This window comes from Myotis nattereri, assembly GCF_964212035.1.
Source record: "Myotis nattereri genome assembly, chromosome: 15".
Classification (NCBI taxonomy): domain Eukaryota; kingdom Metazoa; phylum Chordata; class Mammalia; order Chiroptera; family Vespertilionidae; genus Myotis; species Myotis nattereri.
In genome coordinates, this window is record NC_138090.1 from 38,548,451 (window position 1) to 38,561,217 (window position 12,767).

A 12,767-nucleotide genomic window follows, 5' to 3' on the forward strand; every position below is an offset into this window, starting at 1 on the left:
GCACGGTGTAAACCAGCCTGGTGGGCAGGCAGGGATTTGTTCCACACTAGAGGACCTCACGTGACAGGGAATTTCTCAGAGGCCTCATGGAGCCCAACCTCGGGCACTAAAAGTGGAGGCAGGGTTCCCAGGGACCAAAACCGCAGTTGTCCTTGGTCCCTCTACACCCCCCATTGTCCCTGCCTACCCCTGACTGGTCTTTCTCTCAGGCATGCACTCTCTTGTGGGGATGGAGAGGGCTGTATCCCACAGCACTAGGGAAGGCAGCGCTCTGTCCCCAGTGGTCCCCAGCAGTGACCCATTCTCATTGGTCCAGCTCAGGCCACACCACCTTCCCTAGCCTTACCTGGAGCTACAGGGCAGAACTGAGTGCTCTCCAAGTGGTGGAGGAGGAATCCTCAGGGGGAAACTGGGGTGCTTTGACCAGAAAGGGGCAAAAATGGATGCTGGGTGGGTAAGAGCCACAGATGTCCAGGACAGGAAGGCACTTCTGAGAATGGTGACCATGGGCCAGGCCACGACCATGCCCCGTGTCCCTCCCCTATCTCAGCAGCAATCGCCACAAAAGAGTCTTCAGCGGACACTGTCTGACGAGAGTCTATGCAGCGGGCGGCGTGAGCCCAGCTTTGCCAACTCCGCCAGCCTGGAGGCAGGCCTGCCTAGTGACGTGCTCTTCACCAGCACCTGCGTCTTTCCCTCCAGCACGCTGCCCGCCCGCCGCCAGCACCAGCACTCTCATCTGCCAGGCAGCAGCAGCCCCAGCACCATCCCTGCCCCTGGCAACAGCTTCCCAGAGAAGACATGTGAGTGTGGGTACCTTGGGGCTGTCAGGGGAGTTACCCCATGGTTGGAAAGCAGGAGGGACAGGGCTTGGAGGTCACCTGTGGGTTACCTGGAGGTCAGAGGCAAGAGGTCATTGGAGTCAGCTGAGGGAGGGAACTGGGCTACACAATGAACTTCAAGGGGGCCTGATGGGTAGGCACAGTGTCACCCAGGAAGCAAGGGATTATTGGCCAAGACTGAGGATTTCCAGGGGGGTCACCCTGGAATCTGGAGCACCCAAGGATTGGGGTCATCTGATACCAGAAATGGGAGATCAGTCTCGCCAGGTGTAGTTGGCTGGGGTCCTGAGGATCAGGGGTTGGCATCAGCTGACCTCCAGCCCTGTTACCTGTTCCAGCTTCAAACAGATTACCTAGTGATCATGGCTTTACCTACCTGACTCACCCAGGTCTGCCAGGGAGGGAGGGAGTGCAGGGGTGCAGCTCATCCATCCTCTATTCATCCAGCAAATATTTACTGAGCGTCCCCCATCAAAAAGCCTTTGGTCTACCTTCAGATCCCTTTCCACACCCAAAGGCTCTGAAACTAAAGGGAGGGGAGAGGGTAGGGCCAAGCTCACTATCAGCACAACCCAACACAGTGCACATGAGGCTCTTGATGATCCTCGAACACCCCGCTTAGTGGGAAAGATGCTGCTTCGTTGCAGAGCACCACCTGCCCCCTGGGGCTGCGTCATATGTAGCACAGCCTCCCAAGTCCAGACAGGTCTGGACAGAGATGTGTTTTCCCCAAGGGTTTTGGCTGAAGGCCTATGTCCCATATCATTGATGGAGCCTCTTGTACACACAGAGTAGATGGAGGAGGCTCTGGGATTTTTTTTGAAAGGGTCTGTTTCTCCACTTAGAATTCTCTTGGTTCCCCACTGCCATAGTGTCTGGATCCATACTCTTATGTTTTGGGGCCCAATCTCAGCTACTCCACTTCACAGTACCCTTCTTGAGATCCTCCAGGCCACCAGACCTTTCCTCCTCAGGACATTCCACATGTCTGTTCCCTCTGCCTGTCATGCCATTCTCCCAACCCTGCTCTTGAAACTCCTGCTTCTCCTAAGGGCTTTGTTCAGTCATTGCTCTTTCCTAGGTGTCTTCCCCAGCCCCAAGCTGGCCCATCTCCCTGACTTCCTCTCAGGGCACCATCCCAGCCCCTCATTACCTTCAATCCACGTGCTGTGGGCCAGGCTCTCCTCTAGGTGCTGGGCATGCAGTGACAAGCACGTCAGAGAACATTCCTGCCCCAGTGGGGCTGAGTTTCAGGGGGAATTCCTCAAGCTTCCCTAACCCTCCCTCTGCCTCCCTCCTTTGTCTTTCATCCTTACTGCCCTGTCTGCCTCAGGCAGGACCTGGCACATGGTTGGCATTCAACACATACTGAGGAGAAGGTGAGAGAGGGCCAAGGCAGAGGTCATATGCACAGAGAACACAGAAGACAGGTTTGAATGCCTCTGACCAGCTCTGCACACCCTATCAGTCTCAGCTCAGACACTGCTGCCTCCAGGATGAGTCAGGCACTCCTCATGGCCCCCACTGCACCTTGGGGTGCTCCCATCCCATTCCCAATCCCTCTGCCTTTCATTTCCCCATTACAGCCCCATTCACTGTGGTTGTCATGTGGGGATGGGTCTGTTTCCCTCGCCAGACTGGAAGCTTCCTAAGAGCAGGGCCTAAGTCACTGTAGTGACCCCAGCCCAGGACTCCCTCTCACAGGCACACCTCTCTTCACCCACATGACACCCGTCCCCCTTAGTCAGGGAGATTGCCATCTGGCCTCAGCCTGGCCACGGCATCCAGGCCTCCGCCTCTCCCAAGCCTGCTCAAGAGCTCTTTCCAAGCCATGTCAGGGGGTTGGCCCACCTCAGGCTTCACTAATCAAGGACCCTCCTTGCTAAGAAGCGTCTCACAACAGAACCTGCTAATTTCTCACTGGGCAGTGGCAGCTGCTCCCATGGCCCCCACCAGCTCAGCAGTGAAATGCCTGCAGACTGGAGATGCAGAGCTTGGTGGTCAGGGGCCCAGCTTCCTTCCAGGCCTTTGTCATTCCCTGAACGTCCACTGGGCAAACGCGCCTGAGTTTGTGGCAGGTCTCCACTCACAGAAGTAACCGCTCTGTGCCTCAGTTTCCATGATAGTAAAATGTGAGCAAACTTTCTCCAGCCCTATCAGCTCCTTGGCTCCCCGAGCCCCTCCTGGACCTATAAACTCCACCCTGCCTGTCAGCCCTGATTCTAGTTTCCTATCTGACCTTCAAGTTCAGCCACAAAATCCATCCCCCGACCACAGCTCCACCGCAGGCTCTCCTCTCCTTAGCCCAGCCTCAGTCACCCCCCAAGCGAACCCCTCTTCCTCAGTCCCCCACACTTCAGGGTTTCTTTGGCTCCCAAGGGTGGGAGAGGCTGGGTCCAGTTGTCAGGACCTCGGAGAAAATCTTTAGGGTTTTGTTTGGTTGTGTGTGTGGGTTTTTTTGTTTTTGTTTTTGTTTTTGTTTTTTTGGGGGGGGAAGGGGGAGGGCCTAGGCATTAAGTCTCCAATGTGATTCTCAAATGACAACCGTAGCTGTAATAAAAAAAATTTTTAAAAAGTAAGCAAAAATACTGCCCACCTCACTGTATTAATCTGAGAGTCAAACAAGTTAATAGTGGAAAATGCTAGCACAATGCCTAGCATATAGTAAACACTGAAAAAACAGCTGTTCATCTTTTCTGTGAGTATTCTATCATTTGGAGCAAGCGTTGTAATCCGCCATGAGTCAGCTTAATGCATGAGCACTGGAGAACAGGGTTAAAGCAGTGTCAACAACCTTACCACCAAAGCCCTGTGGGCTTGGGCTTGGAACAGGGTCAGTGTCGGGCCACTGGCAAGTGTACCCACGGGCAAGACAACTTCTTGCTTTGAGCTTCAGTGTCCCCCTGCACATGGGTCATAATGACACTTCCCTCCTGACTAATTGGAGGTGAAGCTGTGAGATGAGCCCCATAGTACCCAGCATGGTGCCCAGCAAGAGGGTGCACTCAGGGAACACAGCAGCCCTGGTTCAGCCAGGTCTGGCCCTGCCTGAGTCACCCCCTGACCTCTCTGTGCCTTGCTGTCCTCCTCTGTCCCATCCCCTTTATGGGCTATGAGGCACCGGCCTCGCTTAGTGGCTGTAGCAAATGCAGCTGCTGATGCGACTCTTGTGCTGTCTGTCACTCCAGCACCCTGAGACTTCAGGGGTCACTTTCCCCACTCAAGCCCCCAGGTCTCCCGACAGTGACTGCCACAGCAAATACTGTCCAGATACTGGCAACCCTTTATACCTGCAGCCTGTAACCTCTCCTCCACCCACACTCCATAGCCAGCCACCACCCACTGGCTTCTTGTAGGAGTCTAATGGCAGCTCACACCCCACACCCCCAGCAACAAACTTCTGCTCCCCGCAGCCTTCCCATCTCAGCACCAGCTCCAGCATCTTGACGTCACCGTGGATCCATCTATGTCGTACACCCACATCCCCTTTCAGGAAATACTGTTGGCTTCACCTGCAAGAGAGAGCCAGGATCTCCCAATCGTCCTCCACTCTCGTCTCCCTCCTGGGCCATTGCAGTGGCCTCCTTACTGTCTCCCTGCTCCTCGAGGCCCCTCCACCATTTAGCCCCCAAACAAAGCCAGGAGGTCCCTGTGAACACTGCACTGGGTCACATCTCTCTCTGCTCAAAGCCCTTCTGTGGCTCCGTCTCCCTAGGAGACAAAGTCCTCATCATGGCCCACAAGGCCCCCTGCAGTCCAGCCCTGCCACCTCTCTGACTCCACTTCTCTGGTGCCTCAGTTTCTGTGATAGTGAAATGGGAGCAACAATAGTGCCTACATCACTGTTAACCTGAGAATCAAACAAGTTAATACATAGAAAATGCTAGCACAATGCCTAGCATGTAGTAAATACTGAAAAACAGCTATTCCCACTACTCTCTCTCTTTCTCCCCCTTTCCCTCTGTCCCAGCCACATGGCCGCCCCAGTGTTCCTTAAACCCACAGGCACATTCCTGCCTTGGGAATTTTGTACTGGCTGTTCTGTCTGCCTGGATACTCTTCCCTCCTGTAACCCCTGGCTCAGTCCCTCCTCTCCTTCAGAGCTTTTACAAATGCCATCTTCTCAGGCCTCCCCTAGCACCCTGTTTAAAATTGTACCCACAGAATTATCCAACACTCCCACCCCCTTCCTGCTGGATGGTTTCCATGGCATTTATCATCTAATAAATATGGCGTTTATTTCATTATGTATAATGTTATAACAATTACATACTGTTGCATAATTATATATAAAGTATAACAATATATTAATTTCTTTGTTTCTCCCACATTGTCATACGTACCCACCTCCCTATCTCTGTTCTCCCCACCCAGCCACCATCTCAGCCTCTGAGCTCTCACTGGCTGATGGACGGGACCGGCCACTTCGACGCCTAGACCCTGGGATGATGCCACTGCCTGACACAGCTGCTGGCCTTGAGTGGTCCAGCCTGGTAAACGCAGCCAAGGCATATGAAGGTAGGTATCCTCCACCCAACCCCACAAGATCCTACCCAGTGATGGCGAACCTTTTGAGCTCGGCGTGTCAGCATTTTGAAAAAACCCTAACTTAACTCTGGTGGCGTGTCACATATAGAAATTTTTTTATATTTGCAACCATAGTAAAACAAAGACATATTTTTGATATTTATTTTATATATTTAAATGTCATTTTAACAAAGAAAAAGTAACCAAAAAAATGAGTTCGTGTGTCACCTCTGACACGCGTGTCATAGGTTCGCCATCACTGTCCTACCCTCTGCTGTGCCCTAAGAGGATCAACAGAGGGCTTTGGGGTTTTGAAAGGGGACACACTCAGGTTCCAGAATCCGGTGGAACAGGGTTCACATCCTTCCCCTGTCGCTTGCTGTGCAGTCCTAGCCAAATGTCTTCATCTTTCTGATCCGGTTACCTTAGCTGCAGATCAGGGACGTGACTGTGCCCATGACCTGAGGCTGCAGTGAGGATTACATGAAACTTATGTAAAACATGTCAGGCACAAAACAAGCCCTCAACAGACAATACCTTATATTATTACTGTAGGGCAAAATTGTAGCAATCCAAACTGTGTCTAGATTTGCTTCGGCTGCAAGTGGCAAAAAATCCAAATTAATAATGACTTAAACATGCCTGGTTTTGCACAGGTAAAAATTATTGGGTGGGCTGGCATGGCACTTCCACAAATGCCTGAGGTCACAGGCTTTTCACCCCCACAGTGAGGCTACTAGGGTTCTGACCATGATGTTCAGCTTTGAGCAGGAGAGAGAAGGACACATGTCCTCCCTATAAGGGCACTTCCCAGTGCCTCACACTTCTGTGCTTATTTCCATTGGCCAGAATGTCACACATGGCCACGTCTAGTTGCAGGGCAGGCTGGGAAATGAGACCATGTGTCCAGATGAAATTTGGAATATGTTATTATGGAGAAAGGGAAAACTCATGATGGACAGCTAGCAATCTCTCCCATTTCCTTCCTGTGTGACCTTGGGCAAGCGGCTTTATCTTTCTACTAGAGGCCCAGCGCACGATTAAATCGTGCGTGGTTAGGATCCCTGGGTCTACCTGCAATCAGGGCCATGTCCACTGCCCAGCGACGCTCTTCCACCTCTGTGGCCCCTGCCCCATGAACCTCCATGCTCACAGCCCCCGCCCTGCGAGGCTTCTCGACCTCACTGCTGCCCACGCCCTGCAATGCTCTTCTGCCTCAGCAGCCCCACAGAGCTCCAAGCTCACAGCCCTTGCCCCACCTCCACTGCCCCGCAGCGCTCCTCCACCTCAGCCACCCCACAAAGCTCCACGCTAACAGCCCTCACCCCGCAAGGCTCCTCGGCCTTAGCCACCGCCACAATGCTCCTTTACCTCAATGCCCTGCGAAGCTCCATACTCACAGCTCCCGCCCTGCTCCTCTGCCTCGCATCCCCCCGCCCCTGCCCGCGACGCTCCTCCGCCTCAGCCACCCTGGGAAGCTCCATGCTCACAGCCCCCCACCCTGCGAGGCTCCTCAGCTTCCGCGACCCTGCCCCGCCATGCTGTGAGAGCCAGACCGGTCCTTTGGTCATTTGGGCCCACAGCTCCCACTCCCTCAGCTCCCTAGCCTGCTGTTTGGTTGTCCGTCCGGTCGTAATGGCACCTGGCTTTTTATATATATTAGGATGCCTCCATTTCCTCATGGCTTCTCATGGTGATCCCTGACGGACACAACCATATTCTTCTGGCTCATTTTTTTAATCTTTTAGGCCAAGCATGTCAAACTCAAAGGCTAACACGGGCCAAATAAACAAGGTTTAAGTTTATGTGGACCGCAAAAAAACAGAAGCTTCAATTTTCATAGAAACATAGGTTTATTTCAATAGAATACAAAGGGCTGAAATAAATGAGTAATCATTAACATAAAATAATAGAACATTTGAATAAAAATTAATATATTTTCTTGAACATTAACTTACCAGACACTGAATAACTGCACAAATTAATAAGCATAACACAAATAAACCTATTTTTCTTGTTCTCCGAAAGTGAAATATTTCCTGTTGTGCATACCAAAAAAGTCAGTCCAAGACTAATGACGTCAGCTGCTAAAATATTCACTGCCAGTATTAAGTGGAGAGAAATGGTGCACCTGTGCACGTAAGGCGCATAAGGGACATGAATGCAACACGATTATAGTAATCAGTCATTAGCGAACGTAGTTTGTTATTAATAATTATGTATATAGAGACCAGCTACTAACCTGGAAACAAGGGATCACAAGCAGCGTGACTGCGTGAACTCAGACGAGCACTGCTTCTTCTCACGGAAAGGTTGGACATACCCTAAAGGTGCGGTTTGCAGTTCAGGTTGGAGGGAGGACCGAGCTCGCCGCAGCCGTTGGGACCAGCGTGACCCGCGAGTGGGGAAGGGGCCCCACAGGGCTGCTGGCAGAAGGGAACGCGAAAAATGAGCCCATAGCTGGACTGGATGTAAAGGAGCAGCCTTGGACTTTGCCAATCTGCTGGCTGCTTGGTGCCAGGGGCGAGTGGGCGCGCGGAGACTGCGCGCGGAGACTGTGCGCAGACCTGGAAGGTGGAGGCTTGCGAATTCGCACAACTATCAGGCTCTTGTTACAGTTCCCCTTAGATCCGTGCATTTGATTATTAAACCCAGCGCATGGGATTCCCCAGTTGGGGTCATTCGCAGAGCCTGTAGGGGAAAGTTCTTTTTGGGCAGCCTGGGAAACAGCGGACAGTGGCAAGGAACCAGCTCTGGGCAGTGGTCTTTCCCGAATCAGTTCCAAATACCATAGAGGACAAAACCCTACTGATAGAGAGGACTTAGAGCCTCGGAGGTAAATCCAGACACACTGCCACCCAGAGGCAGAGCCACGAACTGTCTCTTTTGCGATCACAAATAAAGGCAGTCTAGTAAAAAAATACAACCTGCCTTAAAATCAGGTCTGTGGTTTACTGCACGGAGGGACAGTGTATCGCAGGGGAGTTCAACACTCCCCTGAATGCCTGGCAGGACTGAGGCGTGCCAAAAAGAAGAGTGGAAGATCTGAAGCACCTTCACTTCCGAATATTTTTATATATTTTTTTTTAATTCTTTTTTCACCATTTCATTAAGAACCTATTTTTTTTTATTTTTTATCTTTTTCATCACCTGATTTTACCTTTTTAATTACTACATTTTTTAACCAGTACTATTGCTATCCTTTTACCATTTTTTCAAGTGTCATTTTATTTTTTATTATTTTTTTTTATTTTTCTTTATTTTATTTTGGGATTAGTGTTCTACACTCTATTCTCATCGTTCCTTTAGCATTATTTCTCTCTGTCTCACATTTACCCTTAAGCCAAAACTCTCTTCCTCACTTTTCCCCTTTTGTTGTCCTGTTTCTCTTACCCTATTCCTGCTTTGGATTTTACCTATTCCTTCTTTCTACCCACTGTCTAAATTTCACCCTACTTATATATCTAATTTCCAATCCCTCGCTCTCCCCATACAAATAGCCTCTTCCCCACCTCTATTTCATTCTCTTAATTTTGTTGTTGTTGTTGTTGTTGGGTTTTTTTGTGTGTGTGTTGTTGTTTTTTTGGTCTTTTTGTGTGTTTTTTTTTCTCTCCCTTTTCCCAATCTCATTTCGGCACTCCTTTTTGTTTTTTATTTTTCTCTTTAATCTTTTTCTCTTTTTTCTTCTTTATCCCCTAATTCTCTTCGCTCGGGGGGTCACCTTTATTTGGGGTTATTAATATTGTGAATGCATTTAGTTCGGTGCCTTGTACGTTGTGCCTTGTTGTGTTGTATTTTGTGCCTTTGAATCAGCGCAGCAGAGAGAGAACTACATAACCAAACACCTTGAGAAGAGAAATATGGTGAAACAAAGAAACAACCCAAATATGAAAGAAAAACAGGCATCATCAGAAAAGGAAGTAAACGAAATGGAGGCAATGGAGGCAAGCAACCTGTCAGAGAAAGAATTCAGAGTAATGGCCATAAGGTGGATGAAAAGAATGGAAGACCAATTCAACAATATGTGTAGGAACCAAGAGGAAATGAAGAAGAACCAAGAGGAAATGAAGAGAAACCAAGAAGAAATGAAAAACGACATCACTGCCATAAAGAACTCAATAGAAAGCATCAACAGTAGACTAGAAGAAGCAGAGGACCGTATCAGCGAGCTAGAAGACAAGGTAGAAAAAAATACCCAAACAGAACAGCTTCTAGAAAAAAAAATTAAAAAGCAGGAAGAGAGCCTAAGAGAACTCTGGGACAATGCTAAACGAAACAACATCTGAATAATAGGGGTGCCAGAAGGAGAGGAAACTGAGCAAGGAATAGAAAACCTGTTTGAAAAAATAGTAACAGAAAATTTCCCTGATATAGGGAGGAAAAAACTCACACAAATCCAAGAAGCTCACAGAGTCCCAAACAAAATGAACCCGAAAAGACCGACACCAAGGCACATAATAATTAAATTGGCAAACACCAACGACAAAGCAAGAATCTTAAAAGCAGCCAGAGACAGAAAGTTACCTACAAAGGATCCCCCATCAGACTAGCGACCGATTTCTCAACAGAAACACATCAGGCAAGAAGGGAATGGAATGAAATATACAAAGTCATGCAAAGGAAGGGTCTGAATCCAAGAATACTATACCCAGTGAGGCTATCAATCAAAATTGAGGGTCAAATCAGGAGCTTCACAGACAAAAATGGTCTACGGGAGTTTATTACAACCAAACCAGCAATGCAAGAAATGCTAAAGGGTCTGCTGTAAATAGAAAAAACAGGAAACAAAGAAGGAACGCAGCGGTAAAACACAAAAATGGCGACTAACAAGTTTCTATCAATAATAACTTTAAATGTAAATGGATTAAATTCCCCAGTCAAAAGGCATAGGGTAAATGAGTGGATAAGAAAACATGACCCATATATCTGCTGTCTACAGGAAACCCACCTCAGAAAAAAAGACGCACACAGACTGATGGTGAAGGGATGGAAAAAGGTTTTTCAGGCCAATGGAAGTGGAAAAAAAAGCCGGGGTAGCAATACTTATATCTGACAAATTAGATCTCAAAGTGAAGGACATAAAAAGAGATCAAGAAGGCCACTTCATAATACTAAAGGGAGCAGTCCAACAAGAAGAAGTAACTCTGGTAAATATATATGCACCCAATATAGGAGCACCCAAATACGTAAGAAATCTTCTGGAGAAGATCAAGGGAGAGATTGACAGCAATACAATCATAGTAGGGGACCTTAACACCCCATTATCGCCACTGGACAAATCCTCTAAACAGAAACTCAGCAAAGAAACATCAATCCTAAATGACTCACTAGATCAGATGGAATTAATTGACATCTTCAGAACATTTCACCCCAAAGCCACAGAATATACATTCTCCTCAGGTGCACATTTGTCATCTTCAAAGATAGACCATATATTGGGTCACAGACAAAGTCTCTTCAAATTCAAGAAAATTCAAATCATATCAAGTATCTTCTCAGACCACAAAGGCATAAAACTGGAAATCAACTACAACAAAAACAATCCAAAAAAATCAAACACATGGAGACTAAATAGCATGCTATTAAACAACGACTGGGTCACCAGTGAGATCAAAGAAGAAATAAAAAACATCATGGCAACGAATGACAATGAAAACACAACAATCCAAAACCTATGGGACACAGCAAAAGCAGTCTTGAGAGGGAAGTTCATAGCTCTACAAGCCTACTGCAAGAAACAAGAAACAATGAGAATAAATGACCTAACTCTACAACTCGAAGAATTAGAAAGAGAGCAACAAAAAAAGCCCACTGTAAGCAGAAGGAAGGAAATAACAAAGATCAGAGCGGAGATAAACGACATAGAGACCAAAAAAACAATACAAAAGATCAACAAAACCAAGAGCTGGTTCTTTGAAAGGATAAACAAGATTGATACACCTCTAGCCAGGCTCACCAAGAAACAAAGAGAGAGGACCCAAATAAACAAAATCAGAAATGAAAGAGGAGAAATAACAACAGACCCCATAGAAATACAAAGGATTGTTAGAAAATACTATGAACAACTCTACTCCAACACACTAGACAACCTGGAGGAAATGGACATATTCCTAGATAAATACAACCTTCCAAAACTTAACCAGGAAGAATCTAAAAATCTCAATAGGCCAATAACTATGGAGGAAATCGAAGCAGTAATCAAAAAGCTTCCAGCAAACAAAAGCCCGGGGCCAGATGGCTTCACAGGGGAGTTTTACCAAACATTCAAGGAAGACCTAAAACCTATCCTCCTCAGACTATGTCGAAAGATCCAAGAGGAAGGAACACTTCCCAGCTCATTCTATGAAGCCAAAATCACCCTAATCCCAAAACCAGATAAAGACAATACAATGAAAGAGAATTATAGGCCAATATCCCTCATGAACATAGATGCCAAAATCCTCAACAAAATCCTAGCAAATCGGATCCAGCAGTACATCAAAAAGATCATACACCATGACCAAGTAGGATTTATCCCAGGGATGCAAGGATGGTACAATATCCGCAAATCAATAAACGTGATACATCACATAAACAAATTGAGAGAAAAAAACCACATAGTCATATCAATTGATGCGGAAAAAGCATTTGACAAAATCCAACACCCTTTCTTGATAAAAACTCTCAGCAAGATAGGAATTGAGGGATCATACCTCAACATAATAAAAGCCATATATGACAAGCCCACAGCCAACATCATAATCAATGGGCAAAAACTAAAACCATTCCCCCTAAAAACAGGAACAAGACAGGGATGCCCCCTCTCACCACTCCTGTTCAACATAGTACTGGAAGTACTAGCCATTGCGATCAGACACGAAGAAGAAATAAAAGGCATCCAGATTGGAAAAGAAGAAGTAAAACTGTCCTTATTTGCAGATAACATGATACTGTACATACAGAACCCTAAAGACTCCATCAAAAAATTATTAGACTTAATAAATGAATTCGGCAATGTAGCAAGATACAAAATTAATGCTAAGAAATCCATGGCATTTCTTTACACCAATAGTGAACTTACAGAAAGTGAAACTACAGAAGCAATTCCATTTACCATTGCACCAAAAAAATTAAAATACCTAGGAATAAACTTAACTAAGGAGGTAAAAGACTTATATGCTGAAAACTACAGGACACTGAAAAAAGAGATAGAGGAAGACATAAACAGATGGAAGAATATACCGTGTTCATGGATTGGTAGAATCAACATCATCAAAATGTCCATACTACCCAAAGCAATTTATAGATTCAATGCAATCCCCATTAAATTACCAATGGCATATTTCACAAATCTAGAACGAACGTTCCAAAAATTCATCTGGAATAAAAAAAGACCCCGAATAGCTGCAGCAATCCTGA

At 47.0% G+C, this 12,767-nt stretch overlaps 1 protein-coding gene across 1 annotated transcript in view; it reads left to right on the forward strand.

The window, feature by feature from the left end:
• Window positions 1-12,767, forward strand: part of SIPA1L3 (signal induced proliferation associated 1 like 3) — a gene marked incomplete at its 5' end in the record, with an annotated part of 148,841 nt that overhangs the window by 126,641 nt on the left and 9,433 nt on the right. Inside the window, 2 exons of the mRNA XM_081106713.1 lie at window positions 554-803; window positions 5,217-5,360. Of these exons, the coding sequence (XP_080962839.1) occupies window positions 554-803; window positions 5,217-5,360 (394 nt within the window). The remainder of the gene's footprint in view (window positions 1-553; window positions 804-5,216; window positions 5,361-12,767) is intronic.